General features: G+C 70.8%; 2 protein-coding genes across 3 annotated transcripts; one reads left to right on the top strand and one right to left on the bottom strand.

Annotated features, from left to right (window-relative positions):
* The first annotated feature begins 650 nt into the window (after positions 1-650).
* Positions 651-4311, top strand: PRKAG1 (protein kinase AMP-activated non-catalytic subunit gamma 1). Of its 2 annotated transcripts, XM_032204774.1 has the most exons (12): positions 651-712; positions 906-978; positions 1665-1768; positions 1889-1970; positions 2052-2110; positions 2202-2247; positions 2370-2424; positions 2518-2644; positions 3003-3168; positions 3291-3328; positions 3421-3567; positions 3680-4311. In XM_032204774.1, exons 1-12 carry the CDS (start codon positions 707-709, stop codon positions 3782-3784), a joined length of 1008 nt encoding a protein of 335 aa, XP_032060665.1. In that variant the 5' UTR covers positions 651-706; the 3' UTR covers positions 3785-4311. The 2 variants fall into 2 exon arrangements, with proteins under 2 accessions (XP_032060665.1, XP_032060666.1); XM_032204775.1 differs by lacking the exon at positions 906-978 and having other exon boundaries at positions 655-712.
* Positions 4312-11742: 7431 nt separating this feature from the next.
* WNT1 (Wnt family member 1) lies at positions 11743-13595 on the bottom strand. Its single transcript, XM_032204853.1, has 4 exons — positions 13495-13595; positions 12935-13188; positions 12489-12754; positions 11743-12231 (listed from the first exon to the last, which is right to left on the bottom strand). Exons 1-4 carry the CDS (start codon positions 13593-13595, stop codon positions 11743-11745), a joined length of 1110 nt encoding a protein of 369 aa, XP_032060744.1.
* Positions 13596-16143: the final 2548 nt, after the last annotated feature.

Here is a 16143-nt window from a genome sequence, read left to right on the forward strand (position 1 = left end):
GCCCCAGAGCACCCTGGGGGGGGGGGTCCCTGGCTGTGTCCCCCCCCACCTCCTCCTCCTCCTCCTCCTCCTCCTGGCCCCCGGTGGGGAACGGGGGGGCCGCACGGCTCGGGGGGAGCCGGGATTTTTTAACGCACAAACACGCGGCGAAGGTTGGGGGGGGTCCGGGGGGGCCCCTCCCGGTACCGGGGGAGGGGGATTTGGGGGGGGGGGGGTGTTGGGGATGGGGGGGGGGCCGTGGCTGGTGCAGGGGGGGGGCCAGGCAGGGCCGGGGCGCTCTTGAAAGCTGCTTCCGCGACTCGTCAAAAGCTGCAAAAAAGGTTTTAAGGTATAAAAAAAAGAAAAAAAAAGAAAAAAAAAAAAACACAACACAATAATAATAATTAAAAATTATTAAAAAAATAATAAAATAAAAATAAAAACGAGCAAACACACCCGGTTTGGGGGGAGGGGGGGACACCCCGTTTTTATGACCCCCCCCCCCTGAGGCCGGCCCGGGGGACCCCCGGGACCCCCCCCCCCCGGGTCCCCCCCCGGTCCCCCCCCCGCCCCCACCCGGTGACCCTGCTGGGGGGGGGGGGGGAGGAGGAGGGAAAGGTCGCCGCGCGGGCAGGGCGCGCTTCCGGTCACGTGGGCAGTGCTGGCGGAAGACGCCGCCGAGAAGCGGGCGGAAGTGGGGCGGCGGGACGGGAGCGAGAAGGGGGCCATGGAGGTGGGGGCGGCACCGGGAACGGGACCGGGGGGGGCGGGAGGGGGCTGGGGGGACCGGGGGGGGCCTGGAGGGACCTGGGGGGTGCTAAAAGGACCGGGGGGGGGCTAAAGGGACCGGGGGGGGGGCGCCCGGTAACGGGAGCGGCGGTAACGGGAGCGGGGCCGCGCCCGGCCCGGTCCTTGTCGGTCCACAGGATCCAGGCCCCGGCCTCGGCCCCGGCCCGGCCGCGGGGAGCCCGGCGGAGCAGAGCCCCCCGGGGCTGGAAGGTGACGCCGCGGCTGGCCCCGGGCCTTGCGCTGGGCTCCGGGAGGGGGTCACGGGGGTAGGGGGGGGGGTCCCCGGTGTTGGGGTGTCCCCTTTTAGGGTGTCCCGGTGTCTCTTGGGGTGTCCTCTTGGGGTGTCCCATGTTTTGGGGTGTCCCGGTGTCCTCTTGTTGGGGTGTCCCGTGCTTTGGGGGTGTCCCGGTGTTGGGGTTTGTCATATTTTGGGGTGTCCTCTTGTTGGGGTGTCCCGGTGTTGGGGTTTTCTCACGTTTTGGGGTGTCCCGTTATTGGGTTTTCTCGTGTTTTGGGGTGTCCTCGCGTTGGGGTGTCCTGGTGTCAGGCTGTCCTCTCGTCGGGGTTTCTCATGTTTTGGGGTGTCCTCTCGTTGGGGTGTCTAGTGCCCTGGTGTTGGGGTTTCTCATGTTATGGGGTGTCCTGGCATTGGGGTGTCTTCTTGTTGGGGTGTCCCGGTGTTGGGGTGTCCTAGTGTTGGGATTTTCTCATATTTTGGGGCTGTCCTGTTTACCAGTGTCTCATTTTTGGGGCTGTCCCATTACCGGGTTTTCTCATGTTTTCGGGGTGTCCCGGTGTTGTGGTGTCTCATGTTTTGGGGTGTCCCAGTGTTGGGCTGTCTCATGTTTTGGGGTGCCTTGCGTTTGGGGTGTCCCCCTCACGCTGCGGGTCCCCAGGGGAGCCTCGCCGCGGCGCCTACACCGCCTTCATGAAGTCCCACCGCTGCTACGACCTCATCCCCACCAGCTCCAAGCTCGTCGTCTTCGACACTTCCCTGCAGGTGGGATGGGGGCAGGTTTGGGGTCGTTCCTCTGCCCCCGTTAAAGTTTTACGACCTGGAACGGGGGGTCTGGGCTGCCTGAGGGTGCCCCGTCCCCCCCCGTGACGCCCCCCACGGCAGGTGAAGAAGGCTTTCTTCGCGCTGGTCACCAACGGCGTGCGGGCTGCCCCGCTGTGGGACAGCAAGAAGCAGAGTTTTGTGGGTGAGTGAGCGGGACGGGGGGCTTGCGGGGTTGTGGGGGGGGGCCAGCAGGGGGGCTCTGCTCACCCCGCCTGCCCCCCAGGCATGCTGACCATCACCGACTTCATCAACATCCTGCACCGCTACTACAAGTCACCCATGGTAGGGCCGGCGCGGGGCTCTGTCCCCACACACCTGGGGTCTGGCTCCTGCCGGGGTCCGGGTTAACCCCGGGTTTTCTGCCGGGGCCCAGGTGCAGATCTACGAGCTGGAGGAGCACAAGATAGAGACGTGGAGAGGTGAGGGGGGCTGCCCCCGGCTGCTTTTCCCCCCCCCCCCAGACCTGTCCGGGGTACCCCAAACCCCGTGGCTCTGCGTCCCGCGGCGCCGCTGCCCCCCTCAGCACCTCCTCTCCCCCCAGAAGTCTACCTGCAGGACTCCTTCAAGCCGCTGGTCTGCATCTCCCCCAACGCCAGGTACCCCCCCTGCGTGGCGGGGAGGGGGCTCACCTCGTGGCGGCCCCGGGTGCGAGCCCCCTTCCCCATCCTCCTCCTCCTTCCCACCCGCAGCCTCTTCGACGCCGTCTCCTCGCTGATCCGCAACAAGATCCACCGCCTGCCCGTCATCGACCCCGACTCCGGGAACACGCTCTACATCCTCACCCACAAGCGCATCCTCAAGTTCCTCAAACTCTTCGTAAGTCCCAGCCCTGCCCCGCGGGGTTGTGGCGGCGGTGACAGTGGCAGCGTAGAGCCGGGCGCCGCAGGCTCCGGGAGGCCGAGGTGGGTGCAGCTCCGGTGCCCTGCAGCAGGTACTTGAGGTACTCGAGGTGCTTGAGGTACTCGAGGTGCTGCCACGGGCACCCCGCTGCCCCCTGCTAGCGCCAACGCTGCGCCGCGTCCGCCCGGGGGCCGCGCTCCGCACCCAGCCCTCTCTGATTTCGCTCCTAGGACCACGGCCCGGGGCAGCCGGAGCCGGCAGCACCGCGGGGCCTGGGGCGCGCCGGGCCGAGCCAGCGTCAGCACTGTCCCCCCCCTCCCCGTCCCCCCTGCAGATAGCGGAGGTCCCCAAGCCCGAGTTCATGGCCAAGACGCTGGAGGAGCTGCGGATCGGCACCTACGACAACATCGCCGTGGTGCGGACCAGCACCCCCATCTACGTGGCGCTGGGCATCTTCGTTCAGCACCGCGTGTCCGCCCTGCCGGTCGTCGATGATTCGGGTGAGGAGGGGGCACGGCACGCGCCGGCTGTCCCTAAATGTCACCTCGGGGTCGGCACCGGCCCCTGGCACGCGGGACCAGCCCCCGAGCACGCCTCTCACGGCCCCTTCTCTCCCTCCTAGGGCGGGTGGTGGACATCTACTCCAAATTCGACGTTATCGTGAGTACTGGGGGGGAAGTAGAGGCTGGGTTGGGGTGAGGGGGGGGCCGTGTGGGGCCCGGCTGCATCCCCAGCACCTCTCCCTGCCCCAGAACCTGGCGGCCGAGAAGACGTACAACAACCTGGACGTGACGGTGACGCGGGCGCTGCAGCACCGCTCCCACTACTTCGAGGGTGTCCTCAAGTGCTACAAGCACGAGACGCTGGAAACCATCATCAACCGCCTGGTGGAGGCCGAGGTAACCCCTTCCCTTCCCTTCCCCCCACCCCCCCCCACCCCGGGCACCAGCTTGGGGCGGGTGGGGCCCGGGGGTCCCCGCGCCAACCTCAGCCCCTCCGTGTCCCCCCCAGGTGCACCGGTTGGTGGTGGTGGACGAGAGCGACGTGGTCAAGGGCATCATCTCTCTCTCTGACATCCTGCAAGCCCTGGTTCTCCCAGAGGGCTCCAAGCCCTGACGTGGTGGCAGGGGGGGGGGCTCAGCCTGTCTCGGTGCCCCTGCCCTCCTCTCCTGCCCCCCCCCAGGCTCTTGGGGAAGGCCGGGGGGGTCCCCACTCACCAGCAGCATCCAGCAATAACCACCACCGTGGGGCTCCCCGGGTAGGGAGAGCCCCTGGCTCCCCCCCGGAGCCTCGCCGTGCGCCCTGAGCCCACGTTGGCCGTGCCAGGGGGGCGCTGGGTCAGCCCCCGGCCCCCCCAGGGGTGCTCCCCACGGGGCACCGAGCCCGGCTGGGAAAGGGCTGCGTGGAGCCGGGCCGGGATCAGCCCCCTGCGGGCTGGGGCTGTTCCACGAGCGGCTCCCGGACCCTCGTCACCCCCCCCTCGCAGGGATTTGTCCCGTTCCGTTTTAATTGTTCCGTGTTAATTGTCCCCACTTGGCTCCGTCCGGCCCAGGGCTGTCCCCGGGCCCCTCACTGCTGCGTCTTCACCTGCCACCACCTCGTGTGCGGGGGGAACCCGCGAATAAACACCGACCTGGCACCAACCCGGTCTCGCTGCGAGCTCTGTGGGGTCACCGGCGGAGGGGGTGCCCCGGGGAAGGGGGTTCAGCCCCTCCCTGGGCTCGGGGGAATCTGCTGAGCTCACCCAGACCCTAAATCCCTGTTTGTTCCGCCCGTGGCTTTTCTAAAAGGCCGGGATTGGGGACGGGACGGGGAGCGGGCAGGCTGCGGGGACCCTCCCGGCGCTGAGCTAAGGGGGGAACCGGGACTGAGGAAAGGCAGCGGAGTCCGGCGGGGGGCTGCGACCCCCCGGGGGTCCCCGCAGGGCTTGTGGGGGGGTCACCGGCCACCCCAACGCCAGGATCTGCCGTCGGTGCTGCCCGGGGGAGGCGCGAGGCTTGGCCATGCTGAGCGCGGCACATTCCCGGCCGGGGGGGAGGCCGAGCGCAGCCCCTGCCACCGCCAGCTCCGGGGTCCGGCGCGGGGTCCGACGCAGCGTTACGAGGTGAGGGCCACGGGGGGAACCGGGGGGGGGGACCAGGGGAGCCGAGTGCCGTACCGGGGGCTGGTGCCGGTGCCGGTGCCGTTGCCATGCCGCCGCCGGAGGGTTGCTAAGCTCCGCTCCGAGCCCGCGTGGGCTGCAGCGCTCGGTGCCAAACCCGGCAATCGCCTCGCGCTGTCGCAAGGGGGGAAGGGATCCCGGGGGGGGGTGAGGGTGTGGGGGACACGTTTGCTCCCCCCCTGGGACAGCCGGCGACACCGGGACCCACACACCCTGGCGGGGCCGTGCCCTGCATCCCCCCGGCCTGGCGGTGCCACGGGGTGGCTCGGGGGTCCGGGGGGGTGCACGTGCGGCGGTGGCTGCGCCTGTGCGGGCGGGCGCGTGGCTCCGCCGAGGCTCCACCGAAGCGGCAGCGCCGGGCCCCCCCTGGCCCCCCAGCACCGGCAGCCTCCGGTTCTCCGGGCCATGTTGGGCGGCCCGGAACGGGGCGCGGGGCGCCTGCGGATCTGCGAGCGGACCAAGCTGCTGCTGGTGGAGATCAACACGGTCTCGTGTTGCAGCCCGGCCGTCGGCATGGCCGCGGGGTGCCGGCCCGCGTCCCCCTGGACCTACCGGAGCTTCGCCGGGGAGTACGCGTGAGTAGGGCCAGGGGGGGGGTGGTGGTGGTGGTGGGGGGGGGGTGGGCTCCGTCCCGTGTCCCCAGCCCCTGTGCGCGGCTCCCTTCACGCCCCTCTCTGTCTTGCAGGTACCTGGAGAAGCGTTTGGTGGCGGAGCTGGCCCCCCCTTGGCCCCCCGTGCCTCGCGGTTGCCCCGTTGCCACCCCCTGCCCGCCACAGGACTTCACCTACCGGCCCCCCCCAAGCCACGAGACCCGGCCCCGGGCCCCCCCAGCCCGCTGTATCCCCGAGGGGTCAGGGTGCAGCTCCCCCCGGGGCCGGCACCCAGCAGGCCCCCACCGCAACCCGGTGCCGGGGGGCAAGCTGGGCCCCCCCAGCTACGAGACCCACATGCGGCGGATGCAGGCGGCCCATGTGCGCCGGGGGGGGCCGCCCCCCTACATCTCGCCCCCCGCCTACGACGCACCCCACCGCACCCTTCAGCCCCGGCCACGCAGCGGTCCCTGGGGGCCACGCAGCCCCCCCGCCCCGGCACCAAGGGGCCGTGGGGCTGTGCTGGGGGGCTGGAGCCACACGCTGCCCCGGGCGGCCACCGAGGTTGGGTCCCGACGGCCCCGTGGGCTGCAGACCCCCCCTGGAGGAGTGGGACCCCCCCGGCACAGCCAGACGTTGCCCCGCGCGGCGGCTAGCCGGGAGCGGGGTCCGGGGCGCAGCGGAGGACGGCGGGGGCAGGGGGGGCACGTCCTCATCGATGCCACCCGCGTGGTGGTCCGGGCCCAGTACGTGCCCCCCCCGCAGCGGCAGCAGGTCCGGTACGCCGAGGGGAGCCCTGGGCCCGCCGCCCCCCCGGGCAGCCCCCCGAAACCCCCCGAAACCCACACCCCTCCAGCAGCACCCTCGCCCCCCCGCCAGCCGCCGTGCAGCCCCCGGGGCCCCAAGCAAAGCCCGGGGCCAGGAGGGGGGCCCCGGGGGCGCCCCCCCCCGCGGCGGCCGGTGCTTTACGCCCAGGCGCTGCGGGAGGCCGTGTCCCGCATCCGGCGGCACACGGCACCCGACTCCGACTCGGAGGCCGAGGGGGGGTCCGGGGGGGGCCGGCGGTGGCCGTGCCGCGACGCCCTCGCCTACAGCAGCAGCAGCAGCAGCCTGGAGAGCACCGGAGCCCCCCCCGGAGCCGCCAGCCCCACCCGAGCCTGAGGGGCGGGGCCTGAAAGGGCGTGGTGCGCTGTGGGCGGGGCTTGGGAGGGTGTGGTCGGAGTGGGGCGTGGCCTGGAGGGGTGTGGTCCTTCTGGGGGCGGAGCTTGGGCAGGGTTTTTACGGGCCGGGGGTGGCGCCGACCCCAATAAAGGCTGTGGGATCCCACTGCTGAGCCTCTGCCCCTTGCGTGCATGGGGATGGGGGGGGCTCAGCCCCAAAGTGGGGGGATCTAGCCCCAAAAATGGTCCCAAACCGGGGGGGGACCTGGCCCCAAATGCGCCCTCCGCAGGTGTCCCCCCCACCTTTCCTGGCTCTGTCCCCATCCCTAGCAAGGACCCGGGATCCCCCCTGTGGCCCCGAGCCCCGGGGGACCCCCCGCAGCCTCCCAAAGCGTCACGGCCCCCCCTGGACCCCCCCTCCCCGGGTCCCCCGTAATGAGTAGGTGCCTGCGCCGGGGCGGCCCTCGGGCTGGCCTGTGGCCCCGGGACTGACGTCAAGGCCGGGGGGGGACCCCGGGTGAGTCACCGGGGGGGGGGGACGGGACCATTCCCCCCCCCCCCCCCCAGGACGGCCGCCACCTCTTAGTCACGCTGCGGGGGGGGGGGGAGGATCCCCGTGGCCAGAGGAAACCGCAGAAATAACGTGTCCAATTTGCACGTTATTTAAAAACCGGCTCCTCCTCCGCCCCCCTGCGCGACCCTGTCATTATCCTGGTGACACCGGCCCGGAGGTCACGGCGCGGGGCAGCCGCCACTGCGGGGGACCCAGGCGCCCGGGGGGGGCTGCACACGGGGCTGTCCCAGGCCACGTCACCCCCACACTGGCACAGGGCCCCGAGGTGGCCAGCACGGCTGGGGGGGGGTCCCGCACACGGCCCAGCACGGCTCAGGATGGCCCCATTTGGTTTAACGAAGCTTGGTGACAGCCTGGTGTCACTTGGCACAGCTTGGCATGGCTTGGCATGGCTGGCAAAGCTCAGCCTGGCACAGCTCACTGCAGCCTGGCGCAGTTTGGCACAGCCCAGCACATCTTGGCACGACTTGGCACAGCCTGGCAGGGTTTAACGCAGCTTGGCACAGCCCGGCATGGTTTGGCACAGCCTGGCACAGCTCAGCACAGCCTGGCACAGCTTGGCACAGCCCGGAACAGTTCAGTACAGCTTGGCACATCTTGGCACAGCCTGGCACAGCTCGGCACAGTCTGTACTGCCTGGCAGTACCCCTTGGCACGGCCCATCTCGGCTGTGCCCACGACCCCCCGGTGTCCCACGGCCCTTCCCGTGCACGCCACTGCCCGGACCCCTGCTGCCGCCCTCTCCCCGAGGAAACGAGCCGCTGCTTCGGACCCCCCCGGCCCCTCGCGCCGTCCCCCTGCTGCCGGCAGATGTCGCAGCGCAGCCAGTGACAGGCAGGACGGGGAGGGGGGGCAAATAGGGGGGGCACCGGGGGTCCCGGCCCAAGCACAGGGGATGATGCGAGGGGACCCTGCCATTGGTATCGCCGTGGCGGTGCCACCGCAGCCAGGACCCCCGGGGACAGACGTGGCCACGCATGAGCAGCCCCCAGGGAGCCGTGTCCCACGCACGCACTGATCCCAGTGATGTCCCCAGGGAGCCGTGACCCCCCTGGGTGGTGCTGGCCCTGCCATGGCCCACGCGTGACCACCATGTGCCTGCAGTGCCGGTCATGCCAGGGCTCACGTGGCCACGCGGTGGCTGTGGCACAACACACACGTGCTGGCCATGGCCCTGCAGAGCCGTGACCTGTGTGTGCGTGGTGCTGGCTGTGCCATTGGCCACGTGTGGTGTTGGTTGTGCCCCGGACAGATGTGCCCCAAATGTGCCCACGGTGGCCAGCTGGCATGCAGTGGCCAAAAGGTCCCAGCAGTGACCCCAGCGTCTGGTGGCAGCAATGCCAACCCCGTCCCTAGTGTGTGGTGGCCGTGGTGCCAGCCCTGTCCCTGGTGCTTGGTGGCCACGGTGCCAGCCCTGTCCCCGGTGCGCGGTGGCCACGGTGCCGGCTCTCCCAGGCCGTGCGGAGGAGCTGGCGGGAGGGGGGGGGGTGCGGTGAATGCGGCATTGTTGCGCGGGGTTGGAGTCACAGATAATTACCTCAATTAGTTACAATGGAAGAGTAATAAATACAGGCTTAGCGGCTCCTACCCCACTGCGGCTTCTCAGATTAATCCAGCCCGGGCGAGCGGAGCTGAAAGGAGTGATGGACAATTCATTAAACTCGCCGAATGCCGCACAAGGCACCCGTGAAGGCCGGCGTTAGCCCCCGGCGGCTCCGGCTTTGTCCCTAATTGTTCGTCTCGGGCATTGGTCACCTATCGGGGAGTGGGTGACGGCGACGGTCCCCCCGGGGCTGGCATGCCCGGGGATTAGAGGCCAGCCCTGCCACGGTTGCTGGGCGCGCTGGCCCCGCGCCGGAGGAATGCAGCGGCCGAGGGGGGGGGCGGCCGGACAAGCCGGGCGCTGGCGGGGCGCGGGCGCGAGCACCCGGGGCGAGGGGGAGCCGGGACGGGGCTGCCACGGGCTCGTGGGATGGGGACGGGGACGGGGATGTTCCCGCAGCGGGCAGTGAGCTGTCCCTCTGTCCTGAACCTCTTGGGCACGGCTCTGTCCCTCTGTCCTGCATCTCTCGGGGCTGTCCTTGTCCTGTCCCGCACCTCTGGTCTCTGTCCTCTGTCCTGTAACTCTGGGCACAGCCCTGTCCCTCTGTCCTACATCTCTTGGGATGTCCCTCTGTCCTGAACCTCTGGGCACGGCTCTGTCCCTCTGTCTCACATCTCTTGGCACTGTCCCTGTCCTTCTGTCCTGTGCATCTGACCACTGTCATCTCCCTCTGTCCTTCACCTTTGGGCACAGCCCTGTCCCTCTGTCCTGCACCTTTTGGTTCCATCCCTGTCCCTCTGTCCTGCACCTTTCAGTTTTGTCCCTGTCCCTCTGTCCTGCAGGTCCGGCTTGCGGCTGCCACCCAGATGTTGCCCGGCTTCCCAGATGTGACGGGCAGCCCGAGGCGGGGCCGCCCTTTCCCCGCGCCGGCCCCGGCGCTGCGCCGGGAGCTATTTCCAGCACCCGGGTGTATTTGTTCAAGGTCTGCACCCTGCAGCCGGGCACCCGCCCCGCGCCCGGGGGTGCCCCTGCCTGCCCGGGGGTCGCGGCTGCCCAAGGTGCCCGGCGGTCACCGGCGCGCAGGAAAAGCTGAGTAACAGAGGTGACTTATAAGAATGTCATTATCTATATTCCTGACTCGCTACCGCAGGAAAACAGGCTATTTTCATGCCCTGTGCGTGTGCAGAATTTAGCAGGCAGATAACTCCCGGCAGGCGGGAGATGCTCGGAGGGTTATTTCGGGCTGTGTTCCTTTCCAGTCCTTTTTTTCTCGCGTTTCTTTATTTTATTTTACCACGCCAGGCAGTGTTTTTACCTTGGCACGGACAGCGGGGCCCCTGGGGTTTTTTCCCCCCCGCCTCCCTTCGGTCTAAACATCAACTTTTCCACTATCGGCCCTGGGGGATATTTCTGGCCGCGGAGTCAGCCCGCAGCCTTTGATGCGCACTCCCCGGGGCCCCGCGAGGTTCCCGGCTTCAGCCCCCGGGCAGCCGGGGCTGCGGGAACCCTCCCGGGGGCTGGCGCTGGCAGGGCCGGGGGTCCCCAAGCAGGGCCAGGTCCCAGCCCCCTCCCCAGGGGCTGGATTTTACCGGGGCCCTGCGGTGTCCCCAATGATGGAATTAATTGGGGACAGGGTTTGCAGCCCGGCGCTTCGCTCTGCCCTGTCCCAATGGGTACCGGGTCCTGTGTGGTTGGGAGGTGCCCAGCCCAAGGGGAGACGTGTCCCGGGGGGATGCCCATCCAGGGGGGGCACCTGTCCCAGTGGGAAACCCGTCCTGGGGTGTGCTCTTCCCAGTGGATGCTCACCCTGAGGGTATGCCCACCCCCACGGGATGCTTATCCCTGGGGAAAACCGATCCCAAGGGGATTCCCCCCCTGGTTCTGGGTGGGAAGCCTGCCCCAGGGGGATGCCCACCCCTCTGGACCCCATCCCAGAGGGACGCACACCCCGCAGGATGCCTGTCCCAGCGGGGTACCCCTGCCGCTCGCTACCTGCCAGCCACGGAGCTGCGCCCCACCTTTGCCACCTCTTTTCCCACTCCAGCTGCAGCCAAGCCCCACGCAGGGCTGTGGGACCGGGTGCGGGGCCAGTGGCCGGTGCCGGCCCCCACGGTCCCGGCCCCAGTAACCTCCGTGCCCTCCCTGGCCCCCCTCCTCCCCCGGAGCCGAGGGGAGCCGTCAGCCCTGGCCAGGAGCGGTGATGGACGATGCTCATTCCCTGTCTGCCGTCTTGTACCTCCCGTGGCCGCTCCCGCCGCCCGGCCCCGGCGGCACCAGCCCCGGCAGCCCGGCAAATTCCAGCGCCGGGGATGCTGCAGCCCAGGTGCCATGGTGATGGGCGCCACGGCCGTGGGGACAGGCGCCACGGCAGGGACAGCCGGGATGGAGACGGGGCACGGCGGGAGAAAGGAAGGGGAGGGTGGCCCTCCCTCTCCAACGCTCGGGGAGGGCAGAAGGAAAGGGAACGACGTGGGGTGGACGGACGGACAGAGGGACCGATGGACAGGGGATGGGTGGTGGAGGATGAGGAGGGAGGCTGGGGTAGGTTGGCCAGCGGGGCGGTTTGGGGGACATCGCTCCTCAAACTGCTGCTCCCCTCCCACCCTGGAACCCCCGAAAGAAAACGGGGCAGGACTGATAAAAATATATCTTTTATTCTTCTCTAGAGGCTATCAGTGACACCTGTAACAAAGCATTATTATTATTATTATTATTATTAATTATTATTATCTGTAATTATAAAAAACAGGGCCTGGGGCCAGCGAAGCACGGGGCGAGTGGGGAGCCCCGGCATCAAACCGTCCACAATAAATATTTTATTTACAGCGAGAAGGAAACCCCGCGGAGCCAGCAGGGGCCGGGGGCAGCCGTGACCACGCGCGGCGCTGAACACCCAGGTTGGCTGCTGGCCCTGGGGTGGCTGCTTTGCTCCGGGGAGGGGGGTGTCCCGGGGCGCAGCCACACACCCACCCGTGGGCGCCTTCCATCCAAGCGGGCACCCGTCATGGGGGGCGGCGCAGACCCCCTCCGGGGCAGCGCGGGGGGCTCAGAGGCACTCGTGCAGCACCTGGGTGTTGGTGCAGTTCAGGCAGCTGACGTGGCAGCACCAGTGGAAGGTGCAGTTGCAGCGCTCGGTGACGCGCTGGGTCCGCGTGCGGTACCCGCGCCCGCAGCACAGCAGCTCGCACCCGTCCAGCCCCGGCGAGGAGCTGTTGCAGAAGCGCCCGGCCGTGCCCGCCGTCCCCATCTTCCCGCTGTAGGTGCAGAAATTGGGCGACTTCTCGAAGTAGACGAGGTCGTGGGGCGAGGGCGGCTTGTGTGCCGGGTTCTCGGGCTCCAGGTGGTGCAGCTCCACCCGCGAGGCCCGGTTGCTGCCCTTGTTGCCGTAGATGACCCGCGAGGCGCCGTCGAAGCGGTCCTTGAGGACGTCGCCCACGGCGCGGAAGGTGGGCAGCCGCATCCAGCACGTGCGCACGGTGCACGAGCCCGACATGCCGTGGCACTTGCACTCCTGGCGCATCTCGGAGAAGACTGTCTGTGGGGAGAGGGGGGGCACAGGGTGCCGTGAGCAGCCTGCGCCCCCCACCCTGGGACCTCCGCGCTCCCACAGCCTCAGGGACCCCGCAGGATCTGTCCCCACAGTATTAGGTGATGTTGAACCCACCCAAAGCCAACTGGGAAACACCTCTTGGTGGTTTCCAACCCACGGAGGGGGATGAGCTGGGGGTCTCCACAGCCATGCCCAGCCCCAAACCCCACCCCGGGACTGCCCGAGGCCCCCGGTGCCCTCACCATGCGCCCGGCCTCGTTGTTGTGCAGGTTCATGAGGAAGCGCAGGTCGCGGCCCTTCTCGCTGGAGTCCACAAACTCCCTCCCAAAGAGCCGCCCGAAGTCAATGTTGTCGCTGCAGCCCCCCCAGTGCCAGTCGGGCCCCCCAGGGCCACGGCGCCGGTAATCGCAGGTGCACGACTCGATGGAGCCCTCCGAGCAGGAGCGGGCCACCGAGTGCGTCACGCCGGCGCTGGTGATGGCAAAGATGAACGCCGTCTCCCGGCAGCCTGCGAAGGGGAGTGGGACCTTAGGGGCTGCGGGGACCCCCAGCGCCCCCCAGCCCCAGCAGCGCCCTGCTGGGGGCAGGCGGGTGGGAGACGGCTGAACCCACGGGGAACCCGTTGGGTGCTCCCACGCAGGGAGATGCGGGGAGCCCCCCGCCGCCTCCCGCCGCCCCGCAGGCTCACCCCGGTTGACGATTTTGCCGAAGATGTTGGGGCCCTGGGAGGTGGGGCAGTTCCAGCGGCGGTTGCGGAACTGCCACTTGCACTCCTTGATGGCGGTCTGGAGGCCGGAGCTGACGCTGTGCAGGATGCCGGGGTTCTGGCGGATCAGTTTGCGCTGCTTGCGGCTCAGCAGCTGCAGGCTGGGGTCCAGCACCAGCTGCACGTTCTTGGAGTCCGTCAGCAGGTTGGTGGAGGAGGCCACGTTGATGATGCCCCTGCGGCACACGCGGGGCTCACGCCGGTGTTCCCGGCACCCCGCTCCCCGCCACCACCGGGGCACCTCCTCCGAGGGCAGCCCCCGCCGCTCCCTGCCCCGCACCGGGGGCTCGGTGCCGCCGCTCCCACCCACCGGGGCAGCGCGGGGGTCGCGGCTCTGACCCCCCGACGGTGCCGGGCGCTGCCCCCAAGCCGGGCACACCTGCGCTGCCGCAGCCCTGGGGCGTGCGAGCCGGGACAGCGGCGGGGCCACCCGGTGCCGGTGCCAGCCCTGCTCCCTTCCCGGTCCCGGTGCGGGCACTCACCACCATCGCCCGCTGTTGTTCACCGCCAGCGTGTTGGAGAGGGAGGAAAACGCCAGCGCCCAGAGCGTGCGGAGGGCCAGCAGCAGCGCGGCGGCTCGCATGGCTCCGGCGGCCGCGGGAGGCCCCGGCAGAGTGCGCGGGCGAGCGGCCGCCGGGGTATTTATGGTGCCGCGGAGCCCCCGGCCCGGCCGCTACATCCACGCGTGTTTCCGGACGCGCGGGGCGCGGGCAGGGCGGGCGGCTCCGCCGAGGGCGGCCGCGGAGGGGCCGCGGACAGCGCCGACCGGGCGGCACCGGCACCGGCACCGGGGCCGGTGCCCGGGGCCCCGGGCGCGCGGCGTCGGGCGGCCCGTGCGCGGTGCCCGGTGCCCGGTGCCGGTGCTCGGCGGCTCCCCGGGGTGGCGGCGCGGCGCGGCTCGGCTCGGCTCGGCGGGTGCGCAGCGCTCAGCACCCGGGAGCATCTTCCAGCCCCTTCCCTCTTATAGGGGCGGCGCGCAGGGTCCCCATGGGCCGGTCCCGCGTCCTCGCCCTAACAATGGGGAGCGGCGGAGCCGCGGCACCTCTTATGGGGCGGCCGGAGCGGCGGCGCCGGGCCTGTCCGTCACGGCCCGGATTAGCCCGGCGGGTGGCTGCGTCCCGGCCCGCCGCCGCCCGACCCCGTGCCGACAGCGCGGCCGGGCCCCCCCCGGCTGCCCCCGAACGCCCCCCGCCCGGCTCCGCGCTCCCGCTGCACCGGCACCGGCGGGGGGAACGGGGAACGGCGTCCCGGGCCGGGCCGGGGCAGCTCCGGGAGCAAGGGGGGAGCAGAGTCCCGGGACAACCCGGGACAGCTCCCGGCGCGCGGAGGGAGCGGGGACCCGGGTTAGCCCGGGATTTCCTGGGCCAGCCTCGGGCACACGGGGGAGTGCAGAGCCGGGAATTCCCGGGACAGCTCCGAGCGCCCGAGGAGAGCGGAGACCCGGGACAGCCCTGGAGAACCCGGGACAGCCCGGGACAGCCCCAGGGCACATGGGGACAGCAGAGACCCTGGGCAGCTCGGGTCACCTCGGTGCGCACAGGGTGAGCAGAGACCCGGGACAGCTCGGGACAGCCCGAGGACGCCGGCCCGGGACCCCCGATATTTTTGGGGTGGGAGACGCGGGGCCGGGACCGCGCCGGGGCCGCTCCGGTGTCCGTGGAGCCCTCTCCCGGTCCGTACCCGGAGCTGTCCCGGACACCGGCCCCTGTCCCCCGGGAACACGGCCGTGGGCACCCAGGGGGGCTGCATCCCCGTGGGGGCGTCCCGGCCCCTCACGTCCGGGGCCAGAGGGAGGAGCAGGGGACGGAGGGACACGGGGCGAGAGGGGGCTGGGGGGGGCGTGGGGGGCGGCGTGGGTGCCCGTGGGTGCCCGGGGGGTGCCGCTCCGTGGCTCTGGCAGGGCCAAGGCGCTGTCCCCGCTGTCCCCCACCCGGGGGTGGTGGCTGAGCCGCTCTGGGAGCCCCTTTTGTGGAGGGGGGGCACGGAAGGGAGCTGGGGGGGGGGGGCGCTTAATCCCCCCGGCCGCGGTTTCCCCGGACCAGTCATGCGGAGGGCTGGATTAGCCCCGCTCGGCCCGTCACGGCCCGCACCCCTCTGACACTTCCAATTAAAGCCCGGACAAAGCCTGGGGCCGCGGGGGGGGGGGACGGATCCCCCCCCCCTCCCCATTGCACCCCAGCCGGGGGTAGGGTACCGGCCCCCTCCCTCCCTCCTCGTCTCCATCCCCCTCCCCGTGCCGGGAGGGGCTGCCCCGGCGCCGTGGGGGCTCCCGGTACCCTCTCCCCACGCCCCCCGCCCCCCATCTCCGGTCCCCATTCGGGTACCGGGGACCCCCCCAGAGCGCAAACGCCCCCCTCCCTCTCTCCCTCCCTCTCCCCGCTGTCCCATCCCGCCGGCTCCCCCGGTGCAGGTGCCCCCGGTCGGGCGGCGGCCGGGCCAAGCGGTGGGCGCGCCCTCGGGCCGCCGCCCCGTCGGGGCTCCCGGGGGCTGAGGTCAGCGGCCGCGGGGAGGCCCCGGGGCGCGGCCGGGAGGGCCCTGCCCGGGGCCGTGCCACCAACGGCGGGGCCCGACCCCCCCCCTTTCCATCCCCGTTACACCGGGGGGGGCTGCTCTGGAGGTCTCCCACTGCACCCCCCCCCGTCCCCGAACCCCTCATCCCCGTGTTGCCTCCAGTTCCCCCCACACCCGCTGCCCTCTCCCTTTCCCCGTTCCCGGTCCCCCCCCCCCATCAAGTCCCCGTTGCCCCCCCCAGCCCTCCCGGGGCTCCCCCCTCTGCCTCCCCCCAGCCGGTGGCACCGGGGGGGCGGTGCTCGGGACCCCCGCCCCTTCCCGGGGCGTTGTCGGGAGCCCGGCAGCGCGGGGCGGCTCCTGCAGCCGTCGGGGCTCCCGGTGATCCCGGTACTCCCGGTGCTCCCGGTGCTCCCGGTGTCCCGGCCTTACCTGCCGGGGCGGAGGGGAGCCGGGGCCCGGGCTGGGAAGGAACCGCGCGTCCGGTCCCGTCCGTCCCATCCCGTCCCGTCCCGTTAGGTCCCGTCCCCTCCGTCCTGTCCCGTCCCGTCCCGTTCTATCCCGTCCCGTCCCGTTAGGTCCCGTCCCGTTCGCCCCGTCCGGTCCCGTCCCGTCCCATCCCG

Source organism: Aythya fuligula, chromosome 29 (assembly GCF_009819795.1).
Source record: "Aythya fuligula isolate bAytFul2 chromosome 29, bAytFul2.pri, whole genome shotgun sequence".
Lineage (NCBI taxonomy): Eukaryota > Metazoa > Chordata > Aves > Anseriformes > Anatidae > Aythya > Aythya fuligula.

Coding starts and splice junctions, on each gene's coding strand:
- PRKAG1 (XM_032204774.1), top strand. Junction 1,769..1,888: donor TCTTCGACACTTCCCTGCAG/GTGGGATGGGGG, acceptor CCCCCACGGCAG/GTGAAGAAGGCTTTCTTCGC. Junction 1,971..2,051: donor CAAGAAGCAGAGTTTTGTGG/GTGAGTGAGCGG, acceptor CCTGCCCCCCAG/GCATGCTGACCATCACCGAC.
- WNT1 (XM_032204853.1), bottom strand. CDS start 13,595: ATGCGAGCCGCCGCGCTGCTGCTGGCCCTCCGCACGCTCTGGGCGCTG. Junction 13,189..13,494: donor AACAACAGCGGGCGATGGTG/GTGAGTGCCCGC, acceptor CGTGTGCCGCAG/GGGCATCATCAACGTGGCCT. Junction 12,755..12,934: donor CGGCAAAATCGTCAACCGGG/GTGAGCCTGCGG, acceptor TCCCCTTCGCAG/GCTGCCGGGAGACGGCGTTC.